Source organism: Hypomesus nipponensis, chromosome 27 (genome assembly GCF_054491055.1).
Source record: "Hypomesus nipponensis isolate SF chromosome 27, ASM5449105v1, whole genome shotgun sequence".
NCBI lineage: Eukaryota > Metazoa > Chordata > Actinopteri > Osmeriformes > Osmeridae > Hypomesus > Hypomesus nipponensis.
Genome location: NC_140387.1, coordinates 9,090,149 through 9,112,645, shown reverse-complemented (window position 1 = coordinate 9,112,645; position 22,497 = coordinate 9,090,149). Strand labels below are relative to the sequence as shown.

At 42.3% G+C, this 22,497-nt stretch overlaps 1 protein-coding gene across 3 annotated transcripts in view; it reads right to left on the bottom strand.

The window, feature by feature from the left end:
• Positions 1–19,947: 19,947 nt before the first annotated feature.
• Positions 19,948–22,497, bottom strand: part of nup214 (nucleoporin 214) — a 115,338-nt gene continuing 112,788 nt past the window's right edge. For all 3 annotated transcript variants that reach the window (XM_084694086.1, XM_084694088.1, XM_084694087.1), the window contains exon 36: positions 19,948–20,075. In XM_084694086.1, coding sequence (XP_084550212.1) covers positions 20,045–20,075 — 31 coding nt within the window. In that variant the 3' untranslated portion in view covers positions 19,948–20,044. The remainder of the gene's footprint in view (positions 20,076–22,497) is intronic.

Below are 22,497 nucleotides of genomic sequence, written 5' to 3'. Positions count from 1 at the left end.
TTGCTTTTGTAAAACAATTTTATAGTCAACCAATTAACATTTAAACACAGCTATTGATTAAAAAATGTTTATTTTGCCATTGTTCCTCCGCAACAAAAAAATATTTCCATTATCAACGTCAGCTGAGCTATTAGCCCAAAAGCTAACGTTATGCTAGCAAGATTCAAAGTCAATAACATTGTGTACGGTTGACAAACAGTAAATTTAATTTTGCAGTATGTTTGACAAAAAGATTTGCTAGCTAACCAGCCATGTCATTGTCCCAAAATCAATATCAAGATTTTCACAAACTATAGGAGCAAAGTCCAAACTCGCATTCCTTGGAGGTGCAAAAGAAAATAATTGTACGCGTAGAAAAAACAAAAAAACAGAAATCTTAGAAAAACTTAGAGTACAAGTTTTATTGCCCCAAAAACTTATATGCAAAAAACGTTTTAGTGCTTTCAAAACGGTAAAATAAATATTTCTTCTTGCATGTTGCTTGCCTCCATTACCTTACAGCCTCATGGCCTTTCTTGCTGCTATTTCTCCTGTGGGCGTGGCCAGGCAGAACTGCGCAGGCGCGCAGCATGCCTACAAAACATTTAATAGTACAAAATAAATGGAATAAATAAAATAATATACACCTTGTACATATCCAAGAAACAAATACTAATCACACTGTAAACCTGTAATTATTAAGAAACAAAAATAACAGGCAATTTACACAAACGTTGAATTGGCTCTTACATTCCAGCCCCTAATTGTCTTTGATTTCACAAAACAATTACATTTTAAACAAAGGAGCCAAACAGAACGATCAAACTTGAAACATACACTGTTCTCATAGCAATCAAGAAAAAGAAAAACAAAGACTGTAAGTCTGCATCTAAAAGTAAACAAAGTTTAGTAACAGGCCTTACGTTATCTGCGAATACCTGCAAATTCTGTCCATTACCCAAGAGTTTCGTGGAGCTGTGTTATCAACAATCAGCACAATGTCCCCAGTCTTAAGATTACTTGTGATCCCTTGCCACTTTTGTCTTTCTTGTAGGTCTGGCAAGTACTCTTTCACCCAGCGCCTCCAAATCAAATCAGCCATATACTGTACTTGGCGCCACCTACGCTTGGAATATAGATCCGATTTGTCAAAAACTCCAGGAGCAAACACTGGCTTGCCTTTTAATAGCAACAAATGATTCGGCGTAAGAGCCTCAAGATCATTGGGTCACTTGACACCTTAGTAAGAGGCCGACTGTTAACGATTGCCTCAACCTCACATAGAAGCGTTTGCAAACCTTCATCATCCAGTGATTGCTGCTTTACAAGAGAATTGTGAACCTTTCTGATTGTACGTATCTGGCGTTCCCAAACTCCTCCAAAATGAGACGTGGCCGGAGGATTAAAAACCCACTGAATGCCTTTTGAAAGCAACATGCTCTGAATCTTGCATGCGTCTAACCCCTTTATAGCCTCGCGTAACTCTCTTTCTGCCCCAAAGAAATTTGTACCATTATCAGACCTAATTAACCAAACTTGACCCCGTCTTGCAATAAATCTGCGGAGAGCATGTATACATGAATCTGTGTCTAAGGAGCTTGCCACTTCAATATGGATAGCTCTTAATGCAAGACAAGTAAAAATGACCCCATACCTTTTAATCAAAGTTCTTCCTCTTTTGATTTCGAATGGGCCAAAATAATCAAGACCTACGTCTGTGAACGGGGGTTCATCTGGCATTATTCTGTCACGAGGGAGATCTGCCATAAGCTGTTTGTTGGTACTGCCATGTAAGCGCTTACATCTCACACACTGAGTCAAAATCTGTCGTACGGCAGCTTGCGCTCGAGGGATCCAATAACTTTCTCGCAACCTTGACAGCATGTGGTTACGACCACTATGACCTAGTTCAACATGTATAGATCTTACGATCAAGTTTGACACATGATGTCCTTTTGCTAAAATAGCAGGATGCTTGGATTCTTCCGGCATTGCTGATTTGCTAAGCCTACCACCCGCGCTCAAGATCTGGTCCTGTTAAACTGGCGATAACTTGTAAAGAGCACTACTGCGCTTTACCACCTTTCCTTGTTGAAGAGTTTTGACTTCCTCAGGAAACATGACTGACTGACTATAACGGATGATTTCCTTTTCCGCCTTTTTAATGTCGATAACTGATAATGTAACCTCTGGCAAAGAAGCTTTGACGCTCTTCATATTCCTTCCAACATCAGACACCGCCATGTTGTTTTGTCCCACACATTAAGACAGCTCTTTTCTTTTCTCGACCAGCAACCTAAGTACGTTCTTAACCTTAAGAAGCCATGCTACAGCTTTTTTCAACCTGTACCAGTCTGAGTAGTGCGAAACAAACTGAGAAGTGTAATCAAAACCTTCGATAGACAAGGAGTTGACTGTGGTTTCCTTAACCTCTGAGTCGCCGACAGACATCTTGAAAGTGTTAACTGGTATAACTGGCCACTCTAATTTTTGCTCTGCAAAAAAAGGTGGACCTGAAAACCACAACGGCGATTTAAGAAAAGCATCTGCAGTGAGACCTCTTGAGGCACTGTCAGCTGGATTCAATGACGTGTTTACATATCGCCATTGTGAGATGTTTGAAAGCTCCCTAATCAAAGTTACTCTGTTAGCTACGAAGGTTTGAAACCTTGCACTTTTATTGTTGAGATACTTTAGGACTGTAGTACTGTCCGTCCAAAACACAGATTCCTGAAGCTCCGTGTCCAACTCAGATTTCAACATACCGTCCATTTTTGCAGCCATTGCTGCAGCAGTAAGCTCAAGACGTGGCACAGTAACTGGTTTTAATGGGGCTACTCTCGCTCTACCCATAACAAAAGCACAGTGCTGTTTACCTTCCCTGTTCTTCATAAGTATGTATGACACGGTGCCATAACCTCGTTCGCTGGCATCTGCAAAATGATGCAGTTGGGCTGAAACGACTTCACCAATGTCAATTGGCTTCATACATCTCTTAACCTGAAAATTGTTTAGTTTTTGTAGGTCTGCCAACCATTCAACCCATTGATGTCTGAGAGTCTCAGAAATGCTGTCATCCCAATCGTGTCTCATTCTACAAAGCTCTTGCAATATCTGTTTTGCAAGAAGAACAACTGGAGACAGAATTCCAAGGGGATCATAAATGGAGCTGACCATAGACAAAATCCCTCTCCTTGTCATCAGTTTTTCCTGTAGATTTACCTTGAACCTAAAGGTGTCTGTCTCTATACACCACCTCACTCCTAAAGCCCTTTCCATAGGCAACCTGTCTTTCTCCAGATCCAAGTCTTTCACTGCCTTTGCTCTATCCTCTTTGGGGACAGACGCCAACACACTGCGACTGTTAGAAATCCACTTGGTTAAAGTGAACCCTCCAGACGCACATACAGCACGCAGATCACGAATCAATGCGATGCCTTGTTGGTCAGTAGCCACGGACCTTAAACAGTCGTCAACATAAAAGTTTCTCATCACTGTTATAGTTACCTCAGGCTCGTATAGGTCCCCGTTGTCCTCTGCACACTTTTGTAGTGCATATATTGCGCAACTTGGAGACGACGTGGCACCAAATATATGAACGGTCATCCTATATTCCTCTATATTTAGTGCAGCCTCTTCCTGCCACCAGAGAAATCTCAGCAGGTCTGTGTCTTTAGCTGGAACCCTAACCTGATGAAACATCCCTTCTACGTCTGCTGCAAAAGCAACCGGCTTTTGTCTAAACCTAATTAACACACCAACAAGAGAGTTGTTCAACTCAGGTCCCTGGAACAGCTGAGAGTTAAGAGATTTTCCTTGATAATCAGCCGCACAACCACTCGAAGTTTGTGCTTCTGGGGATGGTACACCCCATGATGAGGAAGGTACCAGGTTCTACCGGGGATACCTTTAACCTCACCATCATCGATTTTCTCTGCATGACCCTTTTTTAACATGTCATTTATGAAGTTGCTATACTCCTGATGGAAACCCACGTTTCTTTTGAATTTCTTCATTAGAAAATTAGCACGCTGCATGGCAACTTCACGGTTGTTGGGAAACACTGCATCTTTTCTCTTTAACGGAAGGTCAATGCAGTAGTGACCATTGACAAGCTTTGCGGATTGAGACACAGACTTTATGAACTGTCTATCCTCTATAGACATTTCCAATCTTTCGGCCTGCTGACATTCAGGAAAGCCATACTTCAGTTGCTGCTGAGCGAGATTCTCTAAGCTTAAAACAGAAATCTTATTAGCCATCACCAGTGGCGCTTCCTCATCTTTCTGAATACCTTCTCTAACCAAAGGTCCGTTAACGACCCAACCTAAGATTGTCTTGACGGCGTAAGGCCCATCTCCTTGGCTATTGATGACTCTCCATGGCTCAAGTGCCTTGGGTATGTTTGTCCCTATTAACAACCCAACTTCCGCATCAATTTGAGGGAGATTTACCTCCTGGAGGTATTTCCATCTTTTGACATCACATTGTTGCGGGATGTTCTCTCTTCTAACAGGTATTTCCTTTTCCTGGCTGAACTACTTGTGTCCAAGAATGCATAAGTCACCACTTCTTGACAACTCTTTTTCGACTTAACTCTGACTGGCACAATGGCAAGAGCGCATGCCAACTGACCAGCCCCAGTAAAGCCACACGTTTCATCACTTGTGACATTTGAACCTGCATCAGCTGAGAAATGTTTATGACTTTGAGGGGTTAAAGAGCTCTTATCCGTTATATGAAGCACATTTGGATGCTTCAGCGTACATGTCTGACAAGTAAGTCTCTGTAAACAGCCTTTGCTCAGATGTCCTGGTACCAAGCAACCATAGCACAACCCTTTACTCTTGAGAAAATCAAGCTTATCATTGTGTGGTTTTTGTTTCAGAACGTCACAAAATTCAAAGCAATGCTCTTTGCTACAGCACGGACACAACTTACTGTGAACTGCAGTCCCCTTTTGTGCTCTTTGTTTCTTAGACTCTGGAACCACGATTGCACTGGTTGCAAAAGCGTTTTTCTTTTCTTTACTTGTTTCACTTTTTGATCTGTTCCATTGTAACTTTGTATTGTCTTTTGGTGGCTTGTTGTCCTGAATATTACCAAAAAGTGGATGTGAAACAATCTTTGTTTGCTTCTCCACAAAACTAACCAGGTCAGAAAATCTGGACCTTCTGTTCTTTCTTGATATTCACAAGCCATAATTCTACATTTTTCTCTCCATCTGAATGGAAGTTTTGATAAGATGGTGCGCATATTGCTAGGGCTATCCCTATCTTCTACATACCCAAAGCTGCATACTGTATTGCAGCAACCAGTAAGAAAGACAGAATATTCTGTTAAAGCTTTGCTATCCTCAGGCTTGATAACTGGCCAATTGAGAGCTTTCTCAATATATGCAGTAGCTATGGTGAAATCGTTACCAAAATGTTGGTAGAGCAGTTTCTTGGCCTCTTTGTAGCCTCTGTCAAAAGGCATGTGCTGACAACTGCGTACAAGTAGTTTAGGTTGCCCTGAGTAAACTGCTCTAAGAAATACAACCTATCTCTATCATTCTGAGTTTTACTCTCTATCCCATGCTCAAATGCTCGGATAAAAAAGATAAATTCGAGCGGATCGCCACTATAGACTGGGATGTTCATAGATGGGAGAGCAGATAAAGACTGTTGTTTTATCAGAAACTCAGCTATGTCGTTTTGACGTTGCATGATGCTGAACAGACTTCCTGCTTCAACCTGTGCTGGGACATTTGCATCAGACAGACTGTTGAGCATTATCAAACCCTTGTTGAACACTAGCATGCTTTGTAAACATACCAGCATCAGTTGGAGCATCACTATTAAACGATTTTGGAATAACTACATCACCCAATGCAGTTTCGACCTTTTTCTCTGTTTTACCGCACGTATCTACGATTACAGCAGCCTTTGACGCACGATCAACAACAGAACCGCTTCGTGGTGTTTTGTACGTTGACAACACCTGAAGCTTGGCTTCGGCTGCGGCTATAGCTGTTTGAAGCTCCAAGTTTTCTCTCTTTGCAGTGAGCGCTGCTTCTTCTAACAAGCGCTTGTTTTTGCTTCAGAGTACTAGCTCTTGCTAACAACTCCGCTCTTTCAGTTTCAACCTTTAGTCTAGCAGAAGTTGTAGATGAAACGTTTTACCCTATTTGACTACTAACGGATGCTTTCCTACAGAGGGGTATTTGAGAGTACGAGAGTATCCTAGAAACGCTATCGTCGCATCCAATCTCATCGTCACATTGTTGAGCTTCGCAAGGTCGAACCTTTACTCTTTCGATCCAATCCTTAACCTTATCCACAAAATGCTCAACTGCTTGTGCTTTAGGTTCGAACCAGTTTAACTGATCTAAGTATACGTCATCTTCAGACATAAGATCTACATCAGACATAGCCGCACTATTAATGTCTTGGAACACAACAAAGGACTGTGCACACTCACCAAATACATTCATAGAATATTGAATAGCAAATGGATGTGAGATGACCGCATCAAAGTTGACATTTGCTCCAAACAGTAACCAGAGAGGGTACAATTTCTGGGGAAATTGTAGTGTGTGCTTGCTTGTTTTGGTTGCAGGGGTCCGTATTTAAATTACATTTTACAACTGATATTTCTATATATTTTCTATTAAAATGCATAGCCTAATTATTATTTAAAAAGATTACATAGATTTAAAAGCCTCGGCTGCAGAAGCTAGCTTTAGGGATGTGGAACGTCACCTCGCTGGCGGGAAAGGAGCCTGAGCTGGTGCGCGAGGTAGAGAGTTTCCGGCTAGATATAGTCGGCCTCGCCTCAACGCACGGCACGGGCTCCGGAACCAGTCTCCTTGAGAGGGGCTGGACTCTCTTCCACTCTGGAGTTGCCCTTGGTGAGAGGCGTCGAGCTGGGGTGGGAATACTTGTTTCCCCTCGGTTCGGTGCCTGTACATTGGGGTTCACCCCGGTGGATGAGAGGGTAGCCTCCCTCCGCCTTCGGGTGGGGGGACGGGTCCTCACTGTCGTTTGTGCTTATGCACCAAACGGCAGCTCAGAGTACCCACCCTTTTTGGAGTCTCTGGAGGGGGTGCTGGAAAGCGCTCCTCCCGGGGATTCCCTCGTCCTCCTGGGGGACTTCAATGCTCATGTGGGCAATGACAGTGAGACCTGGAGGGGCGTGATTGGGAGGAACGGCCCCCCCGATCTGAACCCGAGTGGTGTTCTGTTGTTGGACTTCTGTGCTAAACACGGCTTGTCCATAACGAACACCATGTTCAAGCATAAGGGTGTCCATTTGTGCACCTGGCACCAGGACACCCGAGGTCTCAGTTCAATGATCGACTTCGTAGTCGTGTCGTCGGACTTGAGGCCGCATGTCTTGGACACTCGGGTGAGGAGATGGGGGGAGCTGTCAACTGATCACCACCTGGTGGTGAGTTGGCTCCGATGGTGGGGGAGGACGCCGGTCAGGCCTGGCAGGCCCAAACGTAATGTGAGGGTCTGCTGGGAACGGCTGGCGGAACCCTCTATCAGAAGGAGCTTCAACTCCCACCTCCGGGAGAGCTTCGATCATGTCTCGGGGGGGGCCGGGGACATTGAGTCCGAATGGGCCATGTTCCGGGCCTCCATTGTTGAAGCGGCTGACCGGAGCTGCGGCCGCAAGGCGGTCGGTGCATGTCGCGGCGGTAACCCTCGGACCCGGTGGTGGACTCCGGAGGTGAGGGATGCTGTCAAGCTGAAGAAGGAGGCCTATCGGGCTTTATTGGCTGGTAGGACTCCTGAGGCAGCTGATGTGTACCGGCAGGTCAAGCGGAACGCGGCTTTGGCGGTCGCGGAGGCAAAAACCCGGGCATGGGAGGAGTTCGGCGAGGCCATGGAGAATGACTTCCGAACGGCTTCAAAAAGGTTCTGGACCACCATGCGGCGACTCAGGAGGGGGAAGCAGTGCTCTGTCAACACTGTATACGGTGGGGACGGTGCGCTGCTGACTTCGACGGGGGACGTCCTGGATCGGTGGAAGGAATACTTTGAAGACCTCCTTAATTCCACCAACACGCTTTCCGACGTGGAGGCAGAGTCTGGGGACATCGGGGGGGGCCCTTCTATCTCTGGGGCCGAGGTCGCCGAGGTGGTTGAAAAGCTCCGCGGTGGCAGGGCCCCTGGGGTGGACGAGGTCCGCCCGGAGTTCCTTAAGGCTCTGGATGTTGTAGGGCTGTCTTGGTTGACACGACTCTGCAACATCGCGTGGACATCGGGGACAGTGCCTCTGGACTGGCAGACCGGGGTGGTGGTTCCCCTCTTTAAAAAGGGGGACCGGAGGGTGTGCTCTAACTTTAGGGGGATCACACTCCTCAGCCTCCCTGGGAAAGTCTATTCAGGGGTCCTGGAGAGGAGGGTCCGCCGGATTGTCGAACCTCGGATTCAGGAGGAGCAATGTGGTTTTCGTCCTGGCCGTGGAACAGTGGACCAGCTCTATACCCTCCGCGGAGTCCTGGAGGGTACATGGGAGTTCGCCCAACCAGTCTACACATGTTTTGTGGATTTGGAAAAAGCGTTCGACCATGTCCCTCGGGGGCTCATGTGGGTGCTCCGAGAGTACGGGGTACCGGATTCCCTGATCGGGGCTGTCCGGTCCCTGTACGACCGGTGCCAGAGTTTGGTCCGCATTGCCGGTAGTAAGTCGAACTTGTTTCCGGTGAGGGTTGGACTCCGCCAGGGCTGCCCTATGTCACCGATTCTGTTCATTACCTATATGGACAGGAATTCTAGGCGCAGAGAGAGCCCGGACACCCTGCGGAGAAAGCTCATTTCGGCCGCTTGTATTCGCGATCTCGTTCTTTCGGTCACTACCCATAGTTCGTGACCATAGGTGAGGGTAGGAACGTAGATCGACTGGTAAATAGAGAGCTTCGCCTTTCGACTCAGCTCCTTCTTCACCACGACGGACCGATGCAGAGCCCGCATCACTGCGGACGCCGCACCGATCCGCCTGTCGACCTCGCGCTCCATTCTTCCCTCACTCGTGAACAAGACCCCGAGATACTTGAACTCCTCCACTTGGTTCAGGATCTCCTCCCCGACCCGGAGATGGCACTCCACCCTTTTCTGGTCGATAACAATGGCCTCAGATTTGGAGGTGCTGATTCGCATCCCAGCCGCTTCACATTCGGTTGCGAACCGCTCCAGTGAGAGCTGAAGGTCACAGCCCGATGAAGCCAACAGGACCACATCATCTGCAAAAAGCAGCGACCCGATCCTGAGGTCACCAAACCGGACCCCCTCAACACCCTGGCTTAGAGATAGGGTGAGAAGCTCGGTCATCCAGGAGGAGCTCAGAGTAGAACCGCTGCTCCTCCGCGTCGAGAGGAGCCAGCTGAGGTGGCTCGGGCATCTGATTAGGATGGCTCCTGGACGCCTCCCTGGTGAGGTGTTCCGGGCACGTCCCACTGGGAAGAGGCCCCGGGGAAGACCCAGGACACGCTGGAGGGACTATGTCACTCGGCTGGCCTGGGAACGCCTCGGGGTCCCCCAGGAAGAGGTGGTGGAAGTGGCCGGGGAGAGGGAAGCCTGGGCCTCCCTGCTTAGGTCGTTGCCCCCGCGACCCGATCCCCGGACAAGCGGCAGATGACGACGACGACGATTTAAAAGCATATTTTTTCTGCTCATTTACAACTCAAAATACTAAGAGTGAAGAGTAGAATAAAATAGTTGTCTTCTCATTTCCCCTGCAAGGGGAATGGTGATCAGCAACCTCATAGTTGAATCAAAACGAATACATTTGGCAAACCGGTGTAAAAATTGACCTAATCTCTACTGAAACGACTTAAACGATTTTGAGCTTCGGCCCACCACCCAAAACATCAACTGCACCCTCAGATCCACAAACAGCTCACTCCTCCCCAACACCAAGCTTCACACCATGGGCGACTGGGCCTTTTGCACGGCAGCCTGCGGAACAGCCTCCCTGACCACCTAAGGACAACACAGACACTGGACTCTTTTAAGACTGGCCTGAAAACCTTTGTATTCAGAAAGGCATTTCTTACTTTTGAGTAAAAATAAATAAATTTATTTTATTATAGTTTGTTTTTAACTATGTTCTTACTATGTACTGTGGCACTCTGAGATTCAGCTGAATGTAGAGTGCGTTATAAATTAAATGATGAATAAGTGATTAAGATGTAGTTTAGTTGATTCTGTCGCACACAGAGATTCCTGAAATTATATATATTGCAGTGCCCAAGCCAGTGATGCAGCTGGTGATTATAATGTTGGTGAGTTGAATTGGTGTTATCTTAATTGGAGATTGCAAATTTTTTCAAGATAATCATGGGACACTCGTTGCCCTAAAATCCCACTATAAAACCACACAAACAATCAGACAGAGATTCCTTGCATTATAATATAGACGGTCAGTGAGAGAAGGTGCTACATTTCAAAGAGTTTTTAGTTTGTTCCATAGGGATAATGCAGAACAATTAAAATACTTCTCTTTTAACTTACTTTTAATATTTTTCATGTTGGGTATTTTGAGCACTTTGAGCTGCAATTATTGTATGAAAAGTGCTCTACAAATGAAGTCTTACTTACTTCTCAAGTTCTGAATAGATCTTGGGGACTTTAAGGGAAAGTCAATACTGAGTCCTACTTTCATGAGCTTTCTGAGTATTCAACCCTACAATATATTACTAATATGAAGATTGAACAGTATTGGACCCAATATATAACCTTGCTGTACTCCATTATTTAAGGGAGTATGTAAGGGAGTAAATTACTTATGTAACCTTTTCTGACAGCACGTCATTATAGTACGTAGATCTGTCTGTTGTCTGCTTTTTGTCTTGAGTTTCCGAATCAACATGTAGAATGAATTTAGATCCCTTGAATTCTCAGAGGACTCTACTTTGTTGTGTAGATCTATGTTGTTGCTGTATGTTTGGTGCTGTGTGATTAGCTGCTCTTCAATTAGTTTTATAGATTTATTATCTGAGCAGATTAAATATTATTTATACTTCAGAATTCATTTACATTTATTCATTTAGCAGACGCTTTTATCCAAAGCGACTTCCAAGAGAGAGCTTTACAAAAGTGCATAGGTCACTGATCATAACAATGAGATAGCGAGAAATTAATTACATACTTAACAATAATAATATAAAACAATAATTACCTATTTATTATCCAATCAAAGTTGTGTCTCCATAAAAGGTTTAAATTGATTGGCACAAGCATGGGATGACAGGTCATACATAGTATTTGGTATTTTCATTTCCGTTCTCCAGTCTTCCTATCTAAGTAACAAATTAATAAAGGCAACCTGTGGTCTTTTTATATATTATTGGGTGTGCTCACACCTTCGGCAAGCATAACCATTGTTCTCTCACATATATATTTATATTTATATTATTTTTTATTATTATTATTGCCCCCCTAAACACCAGTCAATATTTGGACTACATAGACAATGCCTGTGTCAAAAGATTCGTCTTGGTCTCGATTTTGTTGCTTGTATTTTTATTTACGTTCCGTTGCACGGTTTAGGTTACGTTTTTGTGGCAAAAAGTGCCTTTTGTCAACGAATGGAACTCGGTGCAAGCCTACGTCACAACATCAGCACACGTTAGAACGACGCATGGATACAACGTGCATAGATGTGCTGTTGCACAGCTAGTATCGTGCCGTGGTAGCAGCACATGTACATTTAAGCAAATCAAGACTTGCATGTACAGTAAGAAATGTCACATTAAATAATGTATTTAAACTCAAGCTTGTGTGGTGCGTCGTTGTCTTCAATGCCACAACCTAAACTTTGTGAAAAGAAACATTCTCATTTCTGGCGCTTTCAAACAATCCCCTCAGTGACGTTTGGCTAGCGTCAGCAGCTAGCTTGCTCGTAGCAAACTTACTTTGAATTAGCCATTTCCCCCTAATTAAATGTTAAGCTTATTTATGTTTTCTGGGGGCATATTTTCAGTTAGCAGATGGGACTGTTTCAATCGAGATTCCATCTAGCTAATAATACTGCCGGTGACAACATTGTTACTTAGAATAGCTTGTTTCAAGGGGGTTCAGCTTGTCTCAAAGGTGGTTCTTAGTGAATGAATGCAATGTGAGTGGGCTAAATGCTTGAAAATATCACTACTGTAGAAGGGACGTGCAAGTCATATAGGTTAGGTACATTTACATTTAGTCATTTAGCAGACGCCCGTATCCAGAGCGACTTACAGTGCAGGTACATGCTACACTTAACTTTTTGTATTTAGAATTGTACATGAGCAGCAACAAATGTATGCTATCTTCATAAATAAGTAGGCATTTTTATATAAAATAGACAGAAATATCAGTTGTAAAAATTACAGTTAATAAACGGACCCATCTGCAACCAATACAAGCAAGCACACCCTACAATTTCCCCAGAAATTGTACCCTCTCTAGTTATTATACAATATCTCATTATGTGACTGGTCATACAGATATAGGCCCATAAACTGTGGGCTCCAGATAAATGTAAGCTTCTTGTTTTTGGTCTAAAAAGGTGGCAAAGGCAAAGGAGAGTGTCATAGTAAACATGTCTGGAGATGTGGATGGAATATCCAGTCCATCACAAACCCAGCACAAAGCAACCCTCTCCTGAATCTAGCCCATTCGTTCTCTATATTTTCATTATTTCTGGTCTTTTTTACTTTAACCTTCTTCAACTTTTTTCTGATGTATCACTATTGACTTAATACAAAACATTCTCACTTTTCTGTGCCGCCTTGTAGGCTCTATCACGCTGCGTGAAACTTCAATTTGGAAAAGCAAAACATTTACAAACTTTGTTGTTTCAGATATCAATGATTGCAAACATAGCTGTATAAAACAACCAAAATACAAATACATGTTGAAAGGAGGAACTGGGGTATAAAAAATCTAAACATTTCACCCTCCCTTCCATTCCTGTCTTAATCTAGGTGTTGAGTAGAATTTACTCTCCCCATGGACCTGTACCATTGGATCCTCGTTTATTCCTCTCTTCCCTGTTCTGTGGGTGTGATGAGGGCCTGTTGAGTAGCGACATAGAACACAGAGCCCAAGTGTCAATCAAAGCGAGCCCCCTGTGGAGAGAAGCGCTGGTATGGAACAGTCCGCTCTGAGGGGCACCGATCACATTGCTATAGGCTGTGGTCATTCCCCTGGGAGAGGAGATAAAGGTTCCTGGAGATAGGGAATCTCATGTCTGTGATTTGCACCACAGGATAAATTGTATAGAGTGACACGAGTACTTATACTGTTTGTCAAACAACACACGGGCAGAAAGATTATACACCAGGGGTGTTAGACATAAAGCTTTACTGGGGCACAGGCCCCTATTCATATCCCTTTTTTATCTTCCAAGTTCGCAGCGCACAATACACTACTAGCTATAGAAACTCCCCTTGCTTAACCCACTATACAACTGTTCAGGGACGCAAGATTGATATCAGCTTTGGCAGGGACATCAATAGTTAATGCCAGCGCTCACATTTTCTTTGCATTCATTTGAGCGCAAATAGTTTTTTGAGCTTCATGTAATATTGTTTTTATGTTTTAGTCAAAATAAGATGATCAGAAGGCCTATCATTTAGAAACTTTCTTAAGTTTTGTAACGTTTTCTTAGCCTACCTACCTTAATTCTGACGTGTGTGTGCTGCAGTGGCTATTTGGCAAACTCAGAAGAGCATGCTGACATGGAATTCTAAGGGCATCAATTTGTGTTTTTGGTTAAACTGTTTTGATTTTACACTAATTGATTGGGATACTGCATAATTTTTTTCCGGTATTATCAAAGTGAACGCACTGACTAATAAAGTAAATTGTTAAAACTCCAACTTTTGATTTATACTGGGGCACATGCCCCATTAAAAATAGTCTAAAAAGAGTCTGTTCCGGGAGTACAACGGCACTTAGGAATGCTTGCTTGATTGGACCTGATGTTAGTTTCCTCCAGGATCACAATGACTCTTATTGAGAGACTTGTTGCTCTTGTAGGTTAGTTATAACGAAGTTAACTCTTGAACTCTTGTACTCGCTGTGAAATATTTTTACTGTTGATTGTTATTCTACAGGTACAGTCTTGCACTTTTTGGGGTTTATGTTGTTTTAATTTGTAACTTGTATAACTGCATGCTCTTATGGGTCTTCCCTTTGGCACTTGTTTAGTTTTTCACAATGTATGCTTCATGTTTTGGCTGCTTGCAGTGTTTGGGACTACCTCGTTGTTTTGATCAGTGACCTATGCTCTTTTGTAAAGCTCTCTCTTGGAAGTCCCTTTGGATAAAAGCGTCTGCTAAATGCATAAATGTAAATGTAATGTCTAACGACGCCCCTGTTATACACGCTGTAAAAACACAGTGATGTGATACAGCTAAGTCAAAAGAAATTTGGACAGTAACACCATTTTCATAATATTGGCTCTGTATACCACCACAATGGATTTGAAATTAAACAACTGAGATGTAATTGAAGTGCAAACCTTCACCATTTCTATTTGTTGAATTCTGGGTTGCTTTCGCAGTATGTTTTGGGTCATTGTACATCTGTAAAGTGAAGTGCCGTCCAATCAACTTTGCTGAATTCGTTTGAATCTAAACTGACTAAATATCCCTATACACTTCAGTATTAATCCGTCTGCTTCTGTCACATAATCAATGAACACTAGTAAGTAAAGTAAGACTTTATTTAAATAGCACTTTTCATACAAGAATTGCAGCTCAAAGTGCACAAAATAGTGACCTATTACCATTACACTGCCTTCAACATGTTTTACAGATGATGTGGTATGCTTTGGATCATGAGCTGTTCCAAGCCTCTTCCATACTTACTTCTTCCTATCATTCTGTCCAAAGAAATCTGTAACAGAACTGGGCTGTCTTTTTTAGATATTTTGGCAAAATCTGGCCTATCTATTCTTGAGACTTATGGTTTGTGCCTTGTGGTGAACCCTCTGTATTTGCTCTTGTGAAGTCTTCTCTTTATGGTAAACTTGGATAATGATATGCCTACTCTTGGAGTGCTCTTCGCTTGGCTGGATGATGTGAAGTTTTTTTTCTTCACATTGGAAAGGATCCTGTAATCACCCACCACTGTTGTCTTCCGTGAATGTCCAAGTATTTTGTGTTGCCGAGCTCACCAGTGCATTTTAAAAAAAACTCAATGCACCAAACCGTTGATTAGGCAACTCCTAATGTGCCTGCTAACTCTCAAAGGGTCATCGTTTTTTTTGCAGCCTGCCTCACTTGTTTTGAGAGCTCCATTGACCGCATGTTGTGGGTTCACACTAACAGCTTCCAAATGCCACACCTTGAATCAACTCCAGCATTAGCCTCTTTAATTGATGAAGAAACAGCAAATGAATAGCCCAAACCTGTCCATGAAACAGCTTATGAATCAATTGTCCAATTACTTTTGGTCCCTTGAAAAAGAGGGAGCTACATATTAAAGCGCTATAATTCCCAAATCCTTCCTTCAAATTGGATGTGGATACCCTCAAATTAAGAGACTGCATTTTAAGTCCATATTCATTGTTAAACTGTACCTTGAATATGTTTTGGTAAACAGCCAAAATAAAGAAATTAGTGTCAGTGTCCAAATATATGGACCTACAGTAACTGTACTATGTTGCACAGCATGTCAATCCCTGGGATGCTTTTACTGAATTGCATGAGAGATAATATTACCACAATGCCCATGAAGACATTTGGGGTTTGCAATAATCTTGTAATCAGTAAGGATTTGACTACTCTCTCCTCTTGTTCTATCTTTATAACCGAGATTCACCTGGTGCATGAGGACGTGAACTTCATCACTGAAGCTAATAACGTTATTCAAATATCATCAAGGCCGTTACTATCCAAACTTTACCAATCAAGACACTTGAAAGAATAGCAGTTTTAGATGCCATTTCCTTTAATAACAGCATTTTTACTGGTTATTCTCAAAAATATAAGATCAAATCTTTGCCTGTTTTTATAGTTTTGATGTCAGAATGTAACAAGGTTTATTCTCATGAGGGACTTCTGATGAGGGAATCTGTCAGAAGTTCTGTGTGCTGCAGACAAAGAAAATGAGCAGATATCAGTTGTTAAATGTGCACTGCAACACTTGATTGTGTAATGGTGTCCCATGCTGTCAAAGGTTAATTCTATATGTTCTACAGTTCTCAGCCTGTTTCATAATACAGTAACTAGACTCAAACTTTCCTTATTACCAAATAGGGTGTCCTGATACACACTTCTCAGCCTCACAATTGCAACTATATGTTTACAGAGGTTGGAGTGCACTGTCATTCTATAATGCACACACCTGTTCTAATCTATGTCAAGTAAGCACCAGCACCTCCCATAAATAAGCCTTGATGCTAATATTACTAATAGCCACCAGTTTGCACCCTAATCCCAGGAACAATAAAGCAGTGGGCTTGAAACTGAGCAACAATATGCCCATGTTTCAGCCTCTGTAATGCTTAAAGCTCAATCTAATTGACTTCTGTTTATACAACTTTAAACCAGGAACTATTAGTGCATAACGTTATATTAACACGCACACAATTTCTAGCATAGTTACATGTACACAAAATGTACAGTCAATAGATCTAACACACACCACACACGTCAGTAGTTTATTTATTTGTGTGTGTGTGTGGGGGCTCACATGGATGAGATTGATTCTGACTCTGACAAGAGAGCAGGTGTGCAAGGGTAATGATGTGTTATTTGTTTTGTTTTTACAATCAATAAAACTACATACTGTAAATATTTTAAGGTGCGCCCAATCGGCACCCCCTTGCAACCTGATGCCCTAGGCGACCGCCTAGTTTGCCTATGCCTAAAAATGCCCCTGGCCACAGCCTGTATAGCGATAAGTTCAGAATTTGCAAAAGGAAAGATCATCATAGGTTGCAGACAACAAACCACATCAAGTAATTCTGACCAATACTGTTCTTAGTTCCATACAGTAATCAGTTGAACAAATGGCATCCTTTATGGAATGATATGACACCTCCGTTTGTTATTTACTGGACATCATCAGGGTGCGACCCATTTGGAAAAATTCAAAAGTATGAAAATCACTGACACCCTAACAAAATCTCTGAAATTCATCTAGACATCCCAGAATGAACAATAAAAAATGGGTTGAACATATAGGCCTGCATATCAAAAGTTATATCACGATTCCTTCAAATCCTCTGAACAGTCAAAGTTGCGCAGCTTCCTCCAGTGGCGGGACAGAACAGCCTGCCATCACCCTCGGTCAGTTTTTGCCCGAAATTGCCCGTCCTCCAGCCACCAGTATTAAAACATGGGCTGCTTCTTCATCTCACCCATACCTGACACTCCCGGATATTATCCCACAAGGAATATGTAGAATCAAGATTAGGAGTGATCAGATTAGAAAAAATAAGGGATTTTCATATTCAAATAATTATTTTCATAGCATTATTATTATAATGATATGAATAAATCCAAATTATTATTTTCTAAAGTAAAAATTATGACATGCAAATAAAATATTACATGTGACTTTTTTGTATTCAAATATTCAAATGAAGACAGCTTGTTATATTTTCTTTTTTTACCTTGTGTAATTTAACTGATTTGTGATATGGAATGCCATAGACACTACTGACTAAAGTAGTCTGAGGTAGCAAACAAACGGCATCAAACAACTTCCCCCTCCCCTCAATTTATGGTGGGGAGGGGGAAAGTCAGTGTACATATTTCCAGGTGCTTTGGAACAATACATATCCCATATGTATGACAAAGATTATCGCCTAGCAAACATCTGGTAAAACTTCAGAGGGAGAAAAGTATGCCTAATGTGGGGAAAAAGTTCAGAGAATAAAATGCAGGTACACCTGGGTACAGATGTCAAGTTGAAAGTAAAAATATAAAAGATGTCACTTGTCCCCATCATCATTTTGTACACACAGAAAAACAACATTTTAAAATCCCTTTTCAGAAAAACAGCCCCAAAGAATGATGTTTCCCACCCCCATGCTTCACAGTAGGTATGGTGTTCTTTGGATGCAACTCAGCATTCTTTCTCCTCCAAACACGAGTTGAGTTTTTACCAAAACGTTCTATTTTGGTTTCATCTGACCATATGACATTCTCCCAATCCTCTTCTGGATCATCAAAATGCTCTCTAGCAAACTTCAGACGGGCCCAGACATGTACTGGCTTAAGCAGGGGGCCAGGGCTGGTACTGCAGGATTTGAGTCCCTGGCAGCGTAGTGTGTTAATGATGGTAGCCTTTGTTACTTTTGTCCCAACTCTCTGCAGGTCATTCAATAGGTCCCCCCGTGGTGTGGTTCTGGGATTTTTGCTCACCGTTCTTTTGATAATTTTGACCCCACAGGGTGAGATCTTGCGTGGAGCCCCAGATCGAGGAAGATTATCAGTGGTCTTGTATGTCTTTTTCTAATGTCATTTTCTAATAATTGCTCCCACAGCTGATTTCTTCACACCAAGCTGCTTACCTATTGCAGATTGAGTTTTCCCAGCCTGGTGCAGGTCTACAATTGTGTTTCTGGTGTCCTTTGAAAGCTATTTACAGGGATAGCCATATTACTATCCAAGGGATCATATAGGCCTACTTATTACCAGTTAATACCGAATAATATAGAGTAACTAGGCTAAACTAGCACGGTCCCATTATGTGGGGAGGTTAGCTTTATCCTTCTGACTTCAACAAGACCAGCTGCTGCGAACACACAGGTCAAAAGATTGCAGACGCTAGGGATAGATTTAATACAAGCAAAAGTTACATGCTGCTCTACTACACTAACAACTTTCAAAACATGTTTCCATTTTAGAATGGGTGGCGATGTAAGGCTTGCAGTTAACAACGACCTTCTCGATAGCTAACGCTAGCAACTTACTCTGGGTGGGGAAAAAACTTCTTATATCCCTCTTTTTTTGGGGTAGCATTTTGATTTTCCTTTCTACAAAGCACAAAAGGGTCAAAAATATCAATTCTGAGACCAAACAAAATACTAATATGAGGCTTTATTATTTCCTGGCGTGTTTAATAGCTTACCGTGTCAGACTACTGCCCTCTTTCTGCAAGGCACGATTCACGAAGTTTCAGCCAATTAAATGACATAATCTTGTCTTGCAGGCTGGAGGCGCATTGGTTAACTTGGAAATGTATTTTTCACTTTTCTGGGCGACGAACATGTTAACTTGTGTGTTACAACGTGTCCAAACTGAAATGTGAGCGTACGACTATCAAGTCGCATCGTACGCTCTCTGTCCACACTTTATTGGTCATATTCAGTTCTGTTATGTCATGTAAACTAACCATGTTCCTATGACATTGTGTGCTTGAGAAATTTTTACGAAAGCGACTAAAATAGAAATAGGGTGTCCAACAAAATGTTTGGCCCAAACTTTGCCGCGCATCGCGCTGCTCAGTGTTACGTAGTAAGGACATTCCATTAGAAAACAAGGTACCGGTAATCAAACATTTTGGTGCTTACGCTTGCTTGTGTCTCATCCAGTTAGGAAATGGTGTCAGGTCATCAGCTATTGGTTTGGGCACAACAAAAAATATGGTTAGTAATATGTGGCCAATGACAAATGTTACTTAGAAAGTGCATTGGGTCCTTGTGCTCTGCAAGCCAACAATGAATCTGCTTCCTAGTCATAAAATAGATAAGACATACCTACATGTGGCCAAGTACAGTATGAGTTTGGTTCTTTATCTCTTATTTAAAAAAATCGATAGATCGATGATTAAGTAAAGCTATTCAAGATGGTGTTACAAGACTGTAAACTGATCAAAGTCTTGTTTCCACTCTGATGGTCTGATAACATTGCATATTTTAATGCACTGTAAAGTTTTTTAGGGGGATGGAAACAAAGCTGAACTGGATAGAAAAAACAATCCTGTGAACCTCACAAATATGTATATTTGACATTTGAAGGTTGAAAAAAAACAATCACAATCAAAATACATCATGTGTTTTATTTGGTTAACATGGAAGTTACAGACATTTGGAAATATTATGTAGATCAAGGTGAAAACATAAAAAGAAAGTAGTCTCATTGTAGTCCAGGCCATCGCGGAGTGAGTCTGGAAAAGTACAAAAACATCAGTTAGACTAAAGAACATCCATGCTAAGACAGTCTTGTTGACACGCATAGATGGCATTTGCTTACTTTCTGGACCTGTTTATTATTGCTCCTAAATCAGCTAGAAATATATAACAGTGTTTCCGCTATGTTGATTTTTCCGTGGCAGCCCGCCATGGTTACATTTCTGCCGCCACGGTATCAGAAATAGGGCTGTACAAAATTTTAGGCCGTCTATCAGCCGTGACTGTTAGAATGCATGTTGGAGAATACTGTAGCACAGACAGGCGCTTCACAGCGCAGTTGAGATTGCGTGTGTGTGCCTTGAGAACTGTAGGTCGTATAACTTATGTTGTCAGTTCATTTAAGCCTGTTATTGTATTAGTCTATAGTTCTTGCAAATTTATATTAAGTTAACTGGTGATTTTTGTTGTTTGTATTCTTCCCCTGCTAGCGAAATTGCACGTCTTGATTCGATAACGATTGCTGCCCTTACTCACATTTGTATTTTAGGTGCATCATTATGCTGAAGGAGTTTTAATGAATAAATAGAGGGTATATTGTTATTATTTGCTACAGAATACTTAGCCTATCAAGATCGAATGAAGCAGACAGTGTCCATCCTTCAGAGTAGCCTACCTTAATTGATAGGCTATAGCCTATAGGCCACTGACCATTTACAATAAGTTGTTACGTAACTGGGAAGAGGCCCCGGGGGAGACCTAGGACACGCCGGAGGGACTGTCTCTCGGCTGGCCTGGGAACGCCTCGGTGTCCCCCCGGAAGAGCTGGTGGAAGTGGCCGGGGAGAAGGAAGTCTGGGCCTCCCTGCTTAGGATGCTGCCCCGGGACCTGACCCCCAGACAAGCGGTGGATAACGACGACAACGTTGCGTCAATTATTAACTGGCAGCATTTATGCCATTTAGAACATACTGTAAGGTGTCTTTTAAGTATGCTAATTTAATGCATTTAGGGGAAATAGGACAAAAATATGTGCAATATGGGGGGGGGGGGTGGGGTGGACAGACCTGGCCCCACAGACCTGCCCCCACTGCAAAAAAAAATCCTGGAGGATACACTGTAGTAGTTTGGCCATTAACCAAACACCTACAATAAGTGGTTGGTTATTTTATCAAGAGTCAAAGGAGGATTACAGTGCTCAGCTTCTTGTTGGAAAATAAGTATCTATCCTTTGCTAACAAAAGCCTTGGCCCAGAGCCTCCCAGCAAAAACAAACTAAAAACAATTTTATTTCCAGTAATAATGATACACCCAGACATTGATGATTAATTTATGGGCAGTGCATGTTTCTCCTCACACAATAAATCAATAGAGCAATGATGGAATGCAACCACAACCCAAATCTAGATGTGCTTTTTCTCTACAGCTGACAGCGACTCCATCCAACTAGACAGCATTAGTCTGTGTAAGAGGGCACAGCTGACATGCCTGGCATATCCTCACACAGACGGTGACAAAATATTAAATGCGGCATGTAATTCCTTTCAAGTCTCCTGAGGGCACACAGGCCATTGTCCCTGCTCTCAGTCACATCCAGTCAAAAAAAAGGCCAGAGCATGGGCCAACCATCTCTCTCCTTGTACGCACGCACGCACGCACACACACACACACACTAAAAATTTGTAGTACATATATATTTTGGAATCTGTAAGATGGAGGGCAAAACATTGTGCTAGGTAAAATCACTGCAAAGCAAGCTATATTTACAAACATATATTTTTTTAAGTAAGAATTATAGCTTTGCGTTTGGTTTGTTAACACATTTGGACAGCAATCTGAACCTGTTTACAAAAAGTGCTTGGATCCTATTGCATAATAACAGACTGCTAGCCAGATAACTACATTACTCAATAGTGAGTACTAATTACAATCTATAATAACTATTCTAACATCTGTCTACCAATCCATCTGTCCAAATTAAATCGGCCCAATGCCCCGTCTTTACTTTTATAAGACTTAATAGAGGTTATGTGCAATAATATTGTGGTTACAGACCCAAACAGTTTCTTTACCTTGTCGTACCCCATATTTCTGTAGGCATTAGAGCTTCAAAGTATTTTAATTTATGTATTCAATATTTTGAAGCTCTAATGCCTACAGAAAAGACAATCACATATAACTGTGATGAAATTACAGCTGTTGAGCAAGTAAGCTCTTCCAGCCAGTGACATCAATCTTACCCACATAAGCGCATAATAACGTAATCTAAAATTATACAACTGATATGGATATGAGGCGCCAAAGTGCTTACAGGGCAAATACATGGACCAACAATAGCTGACCCTTCAGAAGTCACCCCTTTCTTATACTTTGTCTGAAAACCAGTTGGTGGTTATTTTTTTTGTAACATGAGTCAAGGCTCTGACATGAAGAGCAAGACATGACCAATATAGTCAGAGGG